The 18,588-nt window shown below is 33.7% G+C and overlaps 1 protein-coding gene across 9 annotated transcripts in view; it reads right to left on the bottom strand.

Annotated features, from left to right (window-relative positions):
• LOC145254893 (sodium-independent sulfate anion transporter-like) overlaps positions 1–18,588 on the bottom strand; it is a 635,989-nt gene that overhangs the window by 541,016 nt on the left and 76,385 nt on the right. For all 9 annotated transcript variants that reach the window (XR_013863830.1, XM_080113811.1, XM_080113816.1 and 6 more), the window contains exon 5: positions 2,400–2,485. Coding sequence is in view for 8 of the 9 variants with exons in the window: in XM_080113811.1 (XP_079969937.1) it covers positions 2,400–2,485 (86 nt within the window). In the remaining variant the exon portion in view is untranslated. The remainder of the gene's footprint in view (positions 1–2,399; positions 2,486–18,588) is intronic.

Below are 18,588 nucleotides of genomic sequence, written 5' to 3' on the forward strand. Positions count from 1 at the left end.
AAAAGCAACCCCTTCCCGTAGAAAAGTGCCCAGTTGAGGGTGAAGTAATTAATGTTTTTGGCCAATTTCACTTGGATGATTAAACTTGTCATAACATGTTTTAAATATTTACTAAATGAATAAATGCAAAAGGGTTTAACAATACCAGGAAGTGTGTGTGCCATGCTCAAGCAGGTACTCATACTTGATTTGTCTGCATACACACAAACTCGTTACATGTATCCATCTTTTTCAAAAAGTGAGGAATATAATCTTTTTCTATCACAACTGATCTTGATTTTCAGCTGATACTGGAAGAACACAATCAGATTCTGATCAGTTAAAGCTTGATCATCTCTTGTTTTTGTTTCACAGCTGATCAACACTATTGATTACATAGAATATGTTTAGTGGCATAGGGTGCTCAGGATCAATATGAACTGTAACCCCATTGACATATTCTTGACATATTCTCTTCTTTCAGAATGTCACAACACAGACACTTGAGCGAGTCTTCTATTCTGAAATGGTGTTGTATGGTGTTGAGGGGGTAACACGTTTAGAACCCATTGTCAATTCAAAGTTATTGAGATGACTCATACGTGGCACCTATCTAACTACCCAAACAACTTGATGCCTCTCTACTGATCTCTTGTGGAGTTCCTTTCTGAAAGACAGAGAAAGATCACTGGATTGAGGAAGATTGAGTGCAGCTCAGCACTTTATAAAGAACTGTGATTCACACCTCAGCCACAACCCTTGATTGAATGGTCAATAATGAGGTCAGACAAGGTGTAAGCGATCACGGGGTTCCACAGATTCTTATGTCAATATTTGATTTAAAAAAGCCAGTTTCTCAGCATTTCTATGACACGTCAAGTCAGGAATCCCCAAGTTTTCCTTCCTATTTTAAATAAATGAAAAAAAAAAAAAAATTATGACTATTTGTTATGAATATTATGAGTATTTGAAATGAAAAAAATTTTATGACTAGATATTTTAAATAAATGAAAACAAATTTATGACTAGATATTTTGAATAAATGAAAAAAAAATTATGACTAGATATTTTAAATGCAAAAAAATTAATGACTAGATATTTTAAATAAATAAAAAACATGACTAAATATTTTAAATAAATAAAAAAAAATTATGACTAGTTTTTTTTTAAATAAATGAAAACAAATTTATGACTAGATATTTTAAATAAATGAAAAAATAATTTATGATTAGGTATAAATGAAAAGAAATTATGACTAGATATTTTAAATCAATGAAAGAAATTATGACTAAATACTTTAAATAAATGAAAACAAATTTATGACTAGATATATTATGGATATCTAGTCATAATTGTTTTCATTTATTTAAAATACCTAGTCATGGATTTTTTCCTTTATTTAAAATATTTAGTCATATTTTTTTTTCATTTAAAATACCTAGTCATAACATTTTTTTTTATTAATTTAAAATACATAGTCATACTTTTTTTTTCAATTAAAATATCTAGTAATAATTTTTTTTTAATTTATTTAAATAAATGAAAAAATAATTATTACTAGATATTTTAAATAAATGAAAAATATTTTATGATTAGATATTTTAAATACATGAAAAAAATTATGACCAGAGATAAATGAAAAAAATTTATGACTAAATGTTTTAAATAAAAAAAATTACCCAATAAGCTTTTGTATATCTTTCAGTGGAATTGGTAGCATAGTATCAGTTTTATTGTCATAAGACCGCCTTACAAGGAATTACCTCCTTTTTTAAGGTAATCCTCCCAGTTATTACATCTTTCTTTGCAGAAGGAGGTAATGTAGCAATTCAAATATATACAGTTCTTTTACATGACAGAAATGTATGCCAAATTTTCATGTTTTATTATATTTTTGAGACTTGATTATTTTCTTATTAAATTTTGTGAGGCCATGAATAAAAAACTATCACACTATCAGTGTGTGTGTGTGTGTGTATCTTGATAAATGCAACTTTGATAAAATACACTTTGAACTATTTTTCATGTTTACTATTATTTGAATATTTCTTTTGATCAAAAATAAAAGGAAACTAAAAGTAAATTTTAAAATTTTTATTTGTTTAGAAACAGATTATAAAACATAGCTACATTTGTATTTTTCTATAATTCTTCTACTTGGACAATATCAGGTAAATACAGCGATATAAAGACTTTTCTTCCAGGAATCCAACTGAAAGCAAACTTCTATGAAGCATGTCAAAGGAATAAATCAGTAGCAACTATAGTTGTGTGTTGTTTTTTTTTATAACAATTCAAAAGATGCAACTTTTTAAATCTAGAGTAAATCGATGCACAAGTGTTTGTCTACATTATTGGACAAAAATTCACCTAAAACTCCATGATATGTGATTATTTTTATAGAAATTGTAGATAGATACCTTTACTTGACTAAAACCAATGGTGACAGCTGCTGCAGTCGTGAAGGCACTGAGAACAGGACCAGATATAAAACTTATGAGAAATCCTGAAAGACAGTAAAAATTGATTGAAAGTAAAATCAATAAAATGATGCGACAGAAAGTGAATGCACCGTTTCACAAAATATCTGGTAAAATCAACAAAGAATTCGGTAACAGTCATTTGAGTCATGTCTCGCATGTCAACCATGCTCATCATACGGATTTATTCTAATCTAGACTGTATTGATTTGGGTTAAATTAAAAAAACATGGATTCCTATAAGAAGCATTTGAAGTCCATTCTATGTTTTAATTGAGGAACAATTCATTTTGCATTCAAATTGTGGATGACACATACACTTATATGGTCTGTCATAATTAACTATGTAATTTTATTTCAACATGTAACATAAAAAATATGTAACTGCAATATTGAAACTAACAAAGCATACACTTTTTTTTTTGCAATATAAAACATAAAACGTTTATTCAAGCTCTTCACTTGGCTCATTTTTCAGCAACTGAGCGTCATCCTTTAGTGCACAGCTCCAATGGTCCTTCATCAATGGCAGCTCCGATTTGTTTCTTAAGTTCAATTATGCTATAAGAATGTATAGTTTCTGCTTTCAGATAAAATAAGAAATAAAAAAAATGAGTTACAAACAAAAGAAAAATATATAGTTACATATGGCAGACAGTGTGTGTGTGTGTATATACATATATATTATATATATATTCCAAGTTAAAGGTATTCAGGAGAGAAAACTTGTGAATTTAACGAGGTTATTAATGGGGCTATGACAACAGCATATTCTTATCATTGTTTTCACTCTCGAGTATATATCTGACACAGACACTGTTAATCAACTGAGAACCACATGATACACACTCGAGAGTCAAAACAATGAAAAGAATATGTTGTTGTCATAGCCCTAGTTATTAAGAGTGCTCAATAAAAAAGAGAAAGATGTATTTTTTATTGATACAGACAAATTTACATAGTCGCTACACTGAACATGCTAATGTTTTGGACAAGTGGTCAGTCAAGACCACTTGTCCTTGGCAGGCGACTTAATAAAGTTTGTATTCTACTAAAGGAGTCCAGTTCTTACATGAAAGATGAGAGAAATATTTTATTAAAAAATAAAATGTTAATGTTTAGGGGAAGAGGGGGAGGGGTTAAGTGACATTTAAAACTCCAGACATTGAAAGCAAAGGCAGAAGAAGGTGAAAGAAAATAATGGAAAAAAAGGAGGTCAGTGTAAGTAGAGAGGAGGAAGGTTAATTACAGCATCAGAAGACAGAGAGGGAGGGAGAGCGTAACTGAAGTATCTATAAAGGGGGAAGGGGAAGTGTCAAACCAGGAAAATTTGTTCTGAAAAAGACTGAACAGAAAAGACTTGTTAATAAGAGAGGAGGATATAGGGAGGCATACTCAATGAGTATATTTAAATGACAAAATCTAATGCAGTACATACACATACATCCAAATATATATACATACATATACGCACATACACACGTCTAAATATCCATACACACATAAATACATGTACACACACACACATATTTTTTTTCATTTTATAAGACATAAAAAATCAGCATGCATAATTTGTTAGCTAATTTTCTTTACTTGTGATAATAAATTTTACCACAATAAAATTCAAAGAAAAAATAACAGTAATGATTATAATGATAAAACTATAGAAAATGATAATGATAATAATTACTAGTGTTGGGACGATTCCTAAATTTTTTCCGATTTTGATTCCAGGAGAATGTTGATAACAATTTCGGTACCAAGTATGATTCCGATTCCTGTGAAATTGTTGTTTTGAAATATACCATTATACAATCGAAAGCTTTTGTGTAGCAAAAAGTTTGGTACAGCAAAAAAGTGGAAATACAATTAAGGGAATTTTGAAAACGATTTGATTTTTTTCGTAAAATTTCTTTCATTGAAGATAAAAGTCAAAACAAATATTTTAACCATGAATTAAACATGCACCATGAAATTAATAACAATGAATTTCAGGAGTTATTTTATATATTAAAAAATATAAAGAAAAAGGGCGGAGATACACGAATGCTATCCCTGTAGTGAAATACGCATTGACTCCGATGGTGTATGCTGTTCAACTGAGGAAGAAGTTATTATTTTTACAAGGAAAGAATTTTTGCATGTGTCACCTAGGTTTTTTATGATTTATTTTGGCTTGAAATTTGCGCATGATTTTTGTTATGATTTTATCTGTTTTTTTTTTATGGATATTTTTCTTTTTGCTGGAGTTTATATAATTATTAACAGGAAAATTGGTGAAAGTCAAAATGGAATCCACGCTATTTTTAAATATTATTTTCAAGTTTAATTATGTTCACGGGACTATAAACCATTCACAAAATTGTGTGGATCTGCTTACTGGTGTTTGCACCAACAATATTGAAGCCTACTGGTTTCGTACTAAAAGAAGACTGAAATACATATCGGGATCAGTAGGAGAAATGAAATGGTATCATGTCGATGAGAAAAATGAAAAAATATTAGATAATTTTGAAACATTTTTAAAGAATGTTCATGAAAAATATGGTAATTAAAAAAAAATCCAATAAGCTTTGGGGAAAAAACATGTTTTGAACAATTGAAATTTTTATTTTTTATTTTTGAATAAAAAATAATTATTAAAACAAAAACAGTAGTGTTCTCGTTGAGTAGTTTTTATTCAAGAAAATAAAAGGTACTCATGAACTTATTCAGCCGTGCTGAAATAATGACATTATTTAGAAAGCGATTCTTAACATGGGGACAGGAAGGTGTTGTGTACTTATTCCGTACTTTCACCTAACAATTTAATAAAAACAGGTATCGTAAAACTTTAACTAAACTTGAAAATATTATTTAAAAATGGTGAAGATCAATAAGTGCACTAGCACCAAATAACATTTCACTGTGTTTCGATCTACGACATTCCATGAGAGGTATGTACTCACAAAAGCTTTTTATTTATCGCCACAAGTGCTAATTTTGACTTTTACCAATTTTCCTTTAAAAAAAAGTTAGAAACTCTTCAAACATTGGGCGAAGCACTTTAACCATTAAAAAAAGAAAATGATGCTAACATAAGTGTCGGAAATTTATCTTGTTTCCAGATAAATTTGATGCTAAAGTAACTAACCTGAAAAAAAAAAACAGCATGGAATAAAAAGGTGGGAGGGGGGTGTAAAGAATGAAATATAATGGTCTTGCTTTAAAACTAAGAAGTGATTTTATTCACAATAAAATTAGTTGCAAATTTTTCCCTTTGCAGGCATTAAATTCAAAAAACACCAAGGTAACATATAATGAAAAAAATAACACTGGTTCTTATAATGAAGATGTTGTATCCATGAACGAATACAATAACATGATGCAAAATCTCCTAATCACACTGTCATATGAAATAAATTTTAGAGCTTACTCACAAATTGAAAGCCAGTCAGGCACATGCTTTTTTTTTTTCGTTTGAAGTCCTTTTAGAATTTTCTCTCTCTCCATGTGTGAGCAGAAAACCATAGCCACGGCATGCCTCGCCGCATGTCTGGGGTATTCTTGCCGGGTTTTCTTCTTTGAAGGAGGTGCCAAAATTCCTTGTCACGTAAAATAAGGTCTTTTTTAAAATAATTACACTCCTTCAAAAATATGTGCAAAACCGTAGCCACGTAGATATTTTTCAAAAGCATGCCTCGTCGCATGCCCGGGGTATTCTTGCCGGGTTTTCTTCTTTGAAGGAGGCTCCAAAATTCCTTGTCAGCGGTGGGCAATGAACACGTCCAATCTCCACGTCGCGGGAACCAAAAAAGAGGGCGAATCTTGCACTGGGCTCGTGATGTCATCACGGAGCTAGCATTTCCCTTTTCTCCAAATTAAAGGGAGCTTCGTACAAACCCCAAATGTACGAAACTAAGAATCAAAAAAGATACGAAATACAAAAAATCGAATACAAGAACCAGATAAAAAATAACAAATGTAAACAGGGGGGGATGCACCATTATTGCTACCAAAATAATTCCAAAATAAGTGCATAAACACCAATTTTTTTTTTTTTTTGTTTTGCTTTCATTTTGCTTGTTTGTTAAATCCGGCAAAAAATAAATAAATGAAAATAACAAAAGAATACAAAAACAATGATAAGAAAAGGGTATCATAAAACTTTAATTAAACTTGAAAATAATATTTAAAAATAGCGCGGATTCCATTTTGACTTTCACCAATTTTCCTAAGTACATAAACTCCGGCAAAAAAAAAACAAAAAATATTCATCCTTCCCTAAAAACAAAACAAAACAAAAAAAACAGATAAAATTATAATAACACAAATCGATGAAGTAGGTCCCGCAGACGAGTCTCATTCTGACATTTTGAAAATTTAGGTTAACAACCGGTGAAGCTACCAAAATATAACCCTTTTGAATGAAGATGGATATAAACAATATTTTTTTAATTAATTTCTTAATTTTACTTAAAAATAAAATGTAAACAAAATATTTTAGAAAATAATTTCTTAATTTTAAATAAAAATTGGGAACTCTTGACTCTTTTGTCTCCCAATTTTTTGCCTGCTAAAATTTTAATCACATGATTACCGTGTAGCGTCAATAAAATAAACCATTTAGTCAAGTGCCGTTTGTTATGGATTTTTCTGAATACAATATTAAAAATCACTTTATTGGTACTCATGCACTTATGTTACCAGGCGGGCGTGTGTTTTGTAACTATTCTGTACTTTCACCTAACAAATTCATAAACAAAACAGATATCGTAAAACTTGAATTTATACATATATATTGTAAGAAATTATTTCTCACATCCCAATTTACTCCTTGCAGAGGCAAAAGAATCCACAAATACAAAAGCCATTCCTTTCAAACTAAAAATTTATTCAAATGTAACAACAAGGAAAGTTTACTGGGTCTGATATTGTCCATTTGCAGAACGATGGCCAGTTTTGCCTCTATTACATCAAGCCAGTAGTATGAACTATTGTCGGAGTGGTAGTTAATTGTTTCTCAAAAGGATTCATGTTTGTTCATGGTAGACTCGGTGGGAATGTTGGCGCCTATAAATAGGCATAATGCGAGTCACTTCAGACTCTAGCTGAATTGAGATGAGATCCAATATTTGGTAAATAAAACGTGAAGAAATGTTCATTAACGCCATCCTGTAATTGGGATAATTTCAGCAATATAAAATTGTCTCTGCTTGTAGAGATGTGATCCTTTGTTCACCAACAGTTTGGTGATGCACCATGAAGGAATTGATGTAGCTCCCTTCTTTCGTAGGAAGCTGCTGGTACTGAGTCCATCCCGTTGCTGAATCTCTGCGTGGACTGAAAAAAAAGCATGATACAAAAAGTGCGCTAAGCAAATCACCTGACACATCCAAAATTAACCAATGACGGCCGACCACTAAACTGCGTGGGCGGCTGAACAAAAAGAAATAGCGAATGTAAATGGAATTTCTCACACACTGCCAAGGAGGGGGATAAAATAATGGATAATCATTACTTTTTCCCAATACAAATTAATTAATATGGTCGGATAAATGACAAATAACAAGTTAATCCAATAAAGATAAGTCTTAACTCAGACAAATTTATAATTGCAATATGTTTTAGTTCAGTTAAATTTCTTAACTTTAATGTGTGTTTGTTTGTTGATAATTCAAATTGAGATTCAATAATTATGACTTTAATTCAGTTAAAAACTTAATATTAATGTCAATATTAATATTAATATTAATATATGTGCCATTGTCTGTTGTCAATTTTCAGTTTAAACTTCAATAATTCTCATGCATCCAGACACTAGCTAATTTTCACTATGTAGAATGACCTGAGGAGCTTCATCCTTACAATTAGAACAAAGCCAATCCCTTAAGGTATCTTGCTGCTTAATTCCTACGCAGCTGAAATGGTACCAGCTGTCATAGGAATTGCAACACACCATGGGCGATGTTCCATCATTAGGAACTGAACAGGTTGGACAGAAAAATGGACCTCCTTCTTCCGTAAACTCAGTTGATCCAATATCATCATTACCCTTAATTTCCAAGGGCACAAGATTTTTTAAGGAATGGACCTGTTCGCACCTGTCTTTAAGAATGACGGTGGAACAAACATTATTGTCACTTCCAGTAATTAATTTAATTATTTTACCAAGATTCCAAAATTGTCTGGTTTTGTTGGGAGACTTAATAAGTACTATCTCTCCAACAGATAACTTAGGGGCACAATTGCTCCCAATTTTGGCATCGACTTCTCTTAATGACAAGAGGTAATCATTATACCACATACGATTGAATTTTTCAACAAATTTATTCCTCATTTCGAGGGAATGTAACAAGGCAGTCCTATGGGGGGGGGGGGGTTAGGACATAATTCAGAATCATAATTATTAATAAGCAAACGAGGTTGATAGTCTGTTTGAAGAAAATGATTTGGAGTTAAAATACTAAAGCCTCTGTCAGCAGAAGCAATATAAGTGAGTGCAGTCAGAAATTCAAAATAATCCAACTTTCTTCTTCCCAATAGTTTCCTCAAACATTGCTTGACAGTTTTAATTAGTCTCTCCCAGGCAGAGTAAAGAGTAATTGTTCAATGGATGATGTGCATGGATTTAAATTGTTCCTTCAGCTCGTCTGATTCGAGCATGTTTGACAACAATATTCCGGATGCAACAAAAGATTTCGCGTTATCGGAATATACATGCATAGGGATACCAAAATAATTGATGAACCTAACAAAGGCCAGCATGAAAGAGCGGGTGCTCATGTCCGGCAATAATTCTAAATGAATTGCACATAAACTCATGCATATAAATAGTAATACATACATTCTAACTTTTATGGGAAATTGATGAGTGAAATCCACACCCACTTGTTTAAATGGGCGAACACAGTTCACCCTATGAGCAGGCAATAGTGACCCTGCATGTGCCTTACAAAGCAGAGCATTTATTTTTTTACATACAATGCAAGTATGCACAAACTTGACCTCGTAGGCAGAATATCAGAATTCTGTATCCTACCTCTGGTTCTAATTAACCCATCTTTATCAAGGAATAACCCTAAGGCAGTTACCCTAGGGGGAGGCACTTTACTTGAAGGTTGGTTCAAGTAACCTAGTTTATGCAAGAAGGCCTCCATTTGCAATAATTTGGCCCTATTAAAATTGTCAGCAATACAGTTACATAACAAATCATAAAATTTCAACACTTTTTCTAAGACATTGATTGCCTTAGATAAGCTGGAATATCTTGTAATATTCAACAGGAAGGTATTTTCAGAAGGATGTGCCTCTTGAGAGTACAAACATGATACAGTTTTTTTTATTAGTTTCGTTTAGACAAGGTAAGGGAGAGACTGGGCAATCAATGCCATCTATATTGAGCATTTCCAGGCCATACATCCAGAAATTGAATAACTGGGAAAATTTAGAAGTATTGATACTAGTTAGAAGATCTGCCGGATTTTCCGACAATGAAACATTTTAATTTCGGTAGAACGGCAAATTTAATATTAATATCTTCTGAAAATTTTTTAATCTCTGCGACCCCGTTTTCAATGAATATAGAAAACTACTGATACCTGAAAGTATCCTGTACCTCTATAAGACCACCATTCGCCCATGTATGGAGTATTGCTGTCACATTTGGGCTGGTGCATCTGCTGCTAGTCTCTCGCTCCTAGACAAGGTTCAAAAGAGTCGCCAATCTGATAGGCCCTGAACTGGCATCTAAGCTTCAGCCTCTGTTCCATCGACGAAACGTTGCATCCCTCTGCTTGTTCTATAAGTATTTTAATGGTGAATGCTTTGACGAACTGCAGTCACTTGTGCCCCCACGACGCAGACATCCTCGACAAACCCGACAGGCAGCTAAATCCCACCCCCACGCAGTAGAGATCCTTAGATGTAAAAGATCTTTCTACTCCAGTAGTTTCTTCCCCAGAACCGCTAGACTCTGGAATTCCATTTAGTTAACAACTACAGTTTCTAAGAATTTCGTTGAAACTTAACAATAATTTGCTCAAATTATGGAAAAAAAAAATACACTAGAAATCTGCTTGTTTTAAATCAAGAATTTTCACAAATATAAAAAACTAATCGTTATGCAAAAAAAAAACTGAGATTATAAAAGCTAAGCATTTTGCAAAAAAAAGATTGATTCATTCATTCATTGATTGGTTTTACGGCATATCAACCTATGTGGTCATTTAATGCCGGAGTCCTTTTTTTTTTAAAAACTATTTTTTGTTGGGGTTTTCAGCCTTTCCTCCCTTTTTTTATAAAATCGAACTAAGAAATTAAATGTTGTATTTATACATGGATGTGTATATTTGGGTGACTTTAAATTTCCTTAAATTTTCTTATATAAATTTACTTTCCTTAGGTATGCTAGAATATTTGTTGAGTTTACCTTTTCAAAAAGGTCCTCCATATTGCTTTCTGTATAATATAGTTTTCTAGTTGGGGCGAGGTCATCACACCCAACTAGGATATGTTTTACTGTGAGTGTCTCCTGGCATGGGATGCACTCTGGCGCCGATTCTCCATTTAGTATATAAGAATGAGTAAAGTTGGTGTGTCCTATGCGCAGCCGAGTCAGTATCACATCTTCTCGGTGTGATCTCTTGATGTCCGGACATCGTTCTTTAAGTCTAGGTTTGATTGAGTATAATTTGCTGCCCTCTTGCTGACTCTACCGCAGTTGCCATTTTTCCTGTATGTATGCTTTTATCTGGGGTCTAAGATCAGTATGTGGAATCTTAAAATTGTCAGTTGGAAGGTGAGAAGATTTTTTTTGCAGCTGTATCTGCCCTGTCATTGCCTTTGATCCCCACATGGCTGGGGATCCAGACAAGAATAATGTTTTTAGTGGTTGAAAGGATATTGATTTTTTCTATTAATTTTGTTGTTAGTGGATTTTCTTGTTTTTGATTTTGTATGGATAATAGGACTGATAGAGAATCTGTGAGAATGATGAAGTTTTTGGTGGTTTCCTCTGAAATTATGTTGAGTGCTAGATCGATAGCTATAGTCTCTGCAGTGAATATAGATGCTTCATTTTGAAGATTTCTCTTCATTGTGGTTTTATGGTACGTTGCTGCACATCCAGTGTGATTGTTGCTTTTAGATCCGTCTGTGTAGATAAAGGTGTAGTCTGAATATCGTAATTTTAAATGTTGAAGTTCATCGTGGTATTCAATAGGGTGTGTGGTAGATTTGGACTTTTTGTTTAGGTTCAGTTTTATTTCTACTTGTTTCATGGTCCATGGGGGTGTTTTAGGTAGTATGAAGTTGTGAATGCTGGAGATTGGAATTTTCGATTCTTCAATGCTTTCCTTCATTCGGAGCCCGAACGTTTTGATAGTTTTTCCTCTCATGTTGAAGAGTTCTTCATATTTAGGATAGAAGGTACATTGGTATGCAGAGTTGTTTGGGCAAGACTTCAGTTTGAGTAAATATTGAAGGGTTAACTTTTCTCGCCTTAGATCTAGTGGGGATTCATGTGCTTCCGTGTATAGACTGTTCACGGGGGAGTTTCTGTATGCTCCTAGGGCCAATCTTAGGCCAGTATGGTGAATAGGGTCTAGGCTTTATATATATGATGTTTGGGTTGATCCATATATGAAACAACCGTAGTCTAGCTTTGAGCGGACTAGTGCTCTGTAAAGTTTAAGGAGTGTTTCCCTGTCTGCACCCCAATTGGTATGTGCTACCACTCTCAAAAGATTTACAGCTTTGTTACATTTTTTTTTCAGATAGTTTATGTGTGGAATGGATGTTAACTTTTTGTCAAATAAAATCCCTAAGAATTTGTACTGGTCAGTAACGGGTATGGGCGTTCCTTCCATGGTTAGGACAGGATCATTATGCATGTTCTTTAGTTTGCAGAAATGTATGCATTTCGTTTTTCTTTTGGAGAATCTAAATCCATTCTCTTCCGTCCATCTCATTACTTTGTTTAAGCACAATTGAAGCTTCCTTTCTATTATAGATATATGTCTAGATCTACAGCATATTAGGAAGTCATCCACATATAGGGAGCAATCTACCCCAGGGTTAAGGTTTTTTACAATGTTGTTAATTCGGATACTGAACAGGGTCACTGACAGTATACTCCCTTGAGGTACTCCATTCTCTTGTTCCTTCCAGTCAGAGAGAGCTGTGCCAACCTTTATTCTGAACCGTCTATTTTTTAAAAAATTTTCAATAAAAATTGGCATTCTGCCTTTTAGTCCAAGCGCCTTCAGATCCCTTGTAACACCGTACTTCCACACAGTATCGTAGGCTTTTTCCATGTCAAAAAACACTGCTGTTAAATGTTCCTTCCTTACAAAGGCTTCTCTGATGAAGGTTTCAAGTCTGACTATGTGGTCTATTGAACTTCGGTTTTTCCTGAATCCTGTTTGAAATTCTGTAATAAGATTCTCTGTTTCCAGGAACCAGATTAGTCTTTTGTTTATAATCCTTTCCATGGTTTTACAAATGCAGCTCGTTAGAGCTATTGGCCTGAAATTCAATGGATCTGAGACGTTACTTGATTGGGATTGGATGTTTGAGTTTTCAGATTTGGGGATTGGTATTATTGTGGCCTCTTTCCAGGTCTCAGGTACATTTCCACTGGACCATATAATATTGAAAATTTCAAGTAGGTATTTCATTGAGGTTTCTGGAAGTTTTTTGAGGATTTCATATGGAATTTCATCGGGCCCTGTAGCTGTGTCATGGGATTTGGTTAGCGATTCTTTTAATTCAGGCAAGGTAAGAGGTTGGTTGTATTTTTCAGTATTTTGTGATTTAAATAGAATTTTCTTCTCTCTTCTTTTTCTCTAATCTTTTTGAATTTCTCTGTTTGTCTGTCACATGATGAAATTTTTGATAAATTATCTGCCAGGTTATTGGAAATATCTTTTTGATTGGTGTATATTTTGTTGTCTTTAGAGATGTGGGATATTGGTGTACTACTACACTTTCCTTCTATTTTCCTCATCATGTTCCAAACTGTTTTCGCCTTGGTATTCACATTAATTTTGGATATATAATTTCTCCATGTTGTTCTTTTGGATTCCTTTATGATTCATCTGGCTTTTGCTCTGTTGCTTTTGAAGAAATCCAGATTTTCGCTTGTTGGGTACTTTTCGAATTTTCTCAAGGCAGCTCGTCGAGCTCTGATGGCTTTTCTGCATTCTTTTGTGAACCAAGGTTTGTTGTGATTGTTGGTTTTGGTTGTTTTCGATATGGTATTATTTGCTATGTTTGTGAGTGTTTTAATGAAGTAGTTCAAATGGTCATCTTCATCTTTCTTTTCGATAATTAATTGATTTTTGCACTGTTCCTGGAAGTCTTCCCAATCCGCTTTATGTAGGTTCCATTTGAGTGTTTTTTGTTCAGTACTAGTACTTAGACTTTCCAGGATGATCGGGAAATGATCACTCCCACAGGTGTCATTGTGTACTTTCCAATCATAGTCCATATATATGGAAGGATCACATAAGGTAAGGTCAATGGCGGTGAAAGTACCTGTTGCTGGGTACATATAGGTGTAGTTTTGATTATTAAGGAGTCATAGATTATTTTTATTTATTATGTTTTCTATTTCTTTTCCTTTTTTATTTGTTTCTTTACTTCCCCATATTACATTGTGACTGTTGAGATCTCCTAGTAGAAAAAAGGGTTTAGGGAGTTGTTTTATTAATTGAGTTATCTCAGTTTCGTTGATTGTATCTTTTGGAGGGATGTAGATTGAGCAAAGTGTTATAGTTCTATGTAGAGTCACTGAAACTGCAATTGCTTGCAAGTTTGTGTTTATATTTATTTGTCTTTGAGGGACTTCATTCTTCACGAGTATTGATGTGCCTCCAGAAGCTCTGTCCGTATCTTTATTTATGTAGTTGTAAGATGTGTAGTGTTTTATGTTGATGGTATTATTTTCTTTCAGAAAGGTCTCCTGCAGACAGACAAGTGCTGGGCTCATATTTGTTATTAATAATGTGAGTTCATTTTGGTTTGCTTTTATCCCTCTGATATTCCATTGTAATATTTTGTTCATCATTTGGAATTGTGTTCAACTTCCATCGACTCCAATCCCTCAAATCTATTTTCTGTCAGAGTCCCTGTTCGGGATGTAGATCAGGATCTTTCCTTTCCTGTTTTTGTTTTTGTTTTGTCTGGGGGGGATTTTTGATTCTTTTCTGGCTTGTGATGTGTTTGATGGTTTTTCGGTTGTTTTTGTAGAAATGGTTTGTGGTTTTTGTTTCTTTTTGTGGTTCAGTAGTGTCTTTACTTGATATTATCCTTGGATTGGTTGCAGACATTGCACTATTCATTTTCCTCATTTCTTCTAATAGTTCTTTCATTTCCTTTATTAGTTTGCTTAAGACATCAATTTTCTTGTCCGTTGTATCCGTTACATGTATATGACCATTTTGATTGTTGATTGGAGTAGTTTTTTTAGTTGCATCTGCATATGTTTTAGTTTCAATGATTTTCCTGGCCTCTGGGTAGGATATATTCCTTGTATGTTTTAGTTTGGTCACTTCTTTTTCTCTTTTCCATATTTCACAGTATCTAGAGCCAGCGCCATGATTTCCAAGGCAGTTGGCACACTTGAAATCTTTTCTGCAGTCAATGTGTGGGCCGCTTTCTCCACATCTTCCACAAACTGGTAATCGTGTGCACCGATCTTGATGGTGTCCAAACTTCTGGCACTTGAAGCATTGGAGGGGGTTTGGAATATAAGTTTCTACATTTATTTTCATATATCCAACTTTCACTTCTTTGGGTATGGTGAGGGAATAAAAAGTTAGTATATATGTGTTGGTATCGATTTTCTCACTGTTTTTTTTTTGATTTGGACTCTACGAACATCTAACACATTCTGTTTCTGTAAGTTTGTCTTGATTTCCTCCAAGGGACAAAGTGCAAGTTCGTGGCTTTTCACAACTCCTTTGCAGGTATTTAGAGTTGGATGTCTGTAGCATTTGACTTTGATGTTTTCAAATAATTTTAGTTTCAATATTTCTTTAGTTTGTTCTTCGTTATGCGTTTCTATTAGTAGACTACCATTAAATTGTTTTTTAATAGACTTTGGTTTTAAAGTTTTAAGATTTCTTTCAATTTTAAAAGGTGATAGTTTGCTCAAAGGAGTTTCCTCTATTGATTCTATAACTACGAATGTTGAGTTCCTTGGTTTTATCGTCTCTTCCTCAGAGCTACTGATGTCAGAGACATCAGAGTGGGTTGTGGTTGGGTGGTTTTTGGGAGGAATAAGCCATATATTTTGTTTTCTTTTTTCGTCATCTTTGTTCCCCACCCACCTCGGAGTCCTATTTGGGAAGAGCCTGGGGGGAAACCCATTCGCCCAGCCTCCACAGGGATACAATGATGATATAACCGACTTTGGTGGTATCATAATCATTATCTGTTCTCTCTTGATATTGCTATGGGATCTGTAGCAATACTGAGGTGTTTACAGCCTCGTCATCGATATTCACACCTAATCGATTGACCCTCAGCCACCGCTTTCCATCATATATTAGGGAGTAGGGTTATTTGTGGGAGAGGGGGGTATGTGTTGTGTTAGTAGTGAGTTTTTGGAATGGGCAATATATGGTGGGGCTTGGCGTGACTGGCCGATTGGTCGGATCGGGCCTCTCCGACTGCCCGTCTAGTCGAAGTAAGGGCCAAAGTAATGTGTTGCGGTGCCTAAACTTCTATGTATCCTGGTCTAGGTTCGCTCAATCACCAGGATCATGTCCTAAGACATTACGGGTAGCAACCCACGGCTAACTGGTTGCCCCATTGAGGGATTTTTACCCTCTGCAGGGGGGCAGTCGGTTTGTTCTCATGCCCTACCGACAGGGCAAAAAAAAAAAAAAAAAGTAAATAAAAAAAATAAAAAAAATAATAATAATTTAATAGAATATATTTGTTTTCTTTTTCTTTTTAAAATCTGTTTCTATTTAACCCATAGTTGGGACCCTAACAGGTACTACCACTCCGGGTCAGGGTGGACCTGGGAGCAATGGCAATTAAGAGGTGGCTCCACACTTCCCAAAGCCCGTAAGCCAGACCTCACCATCGGATATAGTTTAAGGTCATATCCAGGACCGGGAGTAGGGTAGGAAAAAATAAAATAAAAAGGGGAGGGAGAGGGGCTGTTGTTTTTGTTTTTGGTTTTGCAGAACATAATTAAGTTTTGCAAAAAAGATCAGAAAACAAACAAAAATGTAGGTGCATTTCGTCTCAGGAAGCCACAGGGCAGCCTGATCTGGTAGCACCAGGCAAAAAAAAAAAAAAAAAAAAAGAAAAAAAAAAGAGAATGTAAGAAATTATTTCTCACATCCCAATTTACTCCTTGCAGAGGCAAAAGAATCCACAAATACAAAAGCCATTCCTTTCAAACTAAAAATTTATTCAAATGTAACAACAAGGAAAGTTTACTGGGTCTGATATTGTCCATTTGCAGAACGGTGGCCAGTTTTGCCTCTATTACATCAAGCCAGTAGTATGAACTATTGTCGGAGTGGTAGTTAATTGTTTCTCAAAAGGATCCATGTTTGTTCATGGTAGACTCAGTGGGAATGTTGGCGCCTATAAATAGGCATAATGCGAGTCACTTCAGACTCTAGCTGAATTGAGATGAGATCCAATATTTGGTAAATAAAACGTGAAGAAATGTTCATTAACGCCATCCTGTAATTGGGATAATTTCAGCAATATAAAATTGTCTTTGCTTGTAGAGATGTGATCCTTTGTTCACCAACAGTTTGGTGATGCACCATGAAGGAATTGATGTAGCTCCCTTCTTTTGTAGGAAGCTGCTGGTACTGAGTCCATTCCGTTGCTGAATCTCTGTGTGGACTGAAAAAAAAGCATGATACAAAAAGTGCGCTAAGCAAATCACCTGACACATCCAAAATTAACCAATGACGGCCGACCACTAAACTGCGTGGGCGGCTGAACAAAAAGAAATAGCGAATGTAAATGGAATTTCTCACAATATATATATATATATCATTTTATTATATATATTTTTTTGGAGGGGGGGGCGATTGATTTAGCGAGATAAAGGAACGTTTGAATAAATTCATGATTTAAATTTGTAATTATAAAAAAAAAATTATTTTCAGTTGTGTGCACTTATGTTACCAAACTAGCAGGTATTTTGTAACTATTCTGTACTTCCACCTAACAATTTAATAAACAAAAAAGATATTGTAAAACTTAAAAATCCTATTTTAAAAAAGAGCATGGTAAAATAAGTGCATGTGGCCACAACAGTACGGTCGCACATAGACCGACACCTTCAACATTTCATTACAAATTGCAGAATTTTATAATGTAAATTAACTAAATACGTGTTCCTTTTATTTGTTTGTTTCTGTTGATGAATTGTTCGTTGGAAAACAATTTTAATGCTTTGAATTGAGTGCATTCGAATTTAAATGTTTTCTGGTGAAAAAATTAAACTCACTTCTTGTTCCCTTTGGTTTGTCTTATTTAAATTGAATTGATATATTGCAAAGAAGTAAACAAACGAACAAAAGTGTCAAAAAAAAATAAAAATACAAATACCATGAAAAAAAAAATACGATGACTAACAAAAGTCTCTTTTCTACCTACATGGCTCATTACTTTTTATTTTTTTAGAAATAATTACACAACACTTTAAATTTAAATCAATTTATTCAAACGGTCCTTTGGAAGAGAAATATGTAAAATAAAGTGGTGCTTATGCACTTATGTTACCATGCTATTTTTTAAATAGTATTTTCAAGTTTTACAATATCTTATTGTTTATTAAATTGATAGGCAAAAGTACAGAACAGTTAACATGCACCCGCTAGTTCGGTAATATAAGTGCACGCAACTGAAAATAAAATCTTTTTTTTTTTTGTAATTACAAATTTAAACCATGAATTTATTCAAACGATCCTTTATTTCGCTAAGTCAACCCCCCCCCTCCAAAAATATATATAATAAAATGATTATATATAAATGCGTATTCTTGTTTGTTTGTTCACACTTTGATTAATATATATACAAAACGTGTCTTACTTTAATCTTTCATTTATTTCTATATATAGTATGATACTTGCAAAAATATACAATTAAGAGATCACCTTATTTG

This window comes from Euprymna scolopes, chromosome 30 (assembly GCF_053919585.1).
Source record: "Euprymna scolopes isolate OS-2025 chromosome 30, ASM5391958v1, whole genome shotgun sequence".
Lineage (NCBI taxonomy): Eukaryota > Metazoa > Mollusca > Cephalopoda > Sepiida > Sepiolidae > Euprymna > Euprymna scolopes.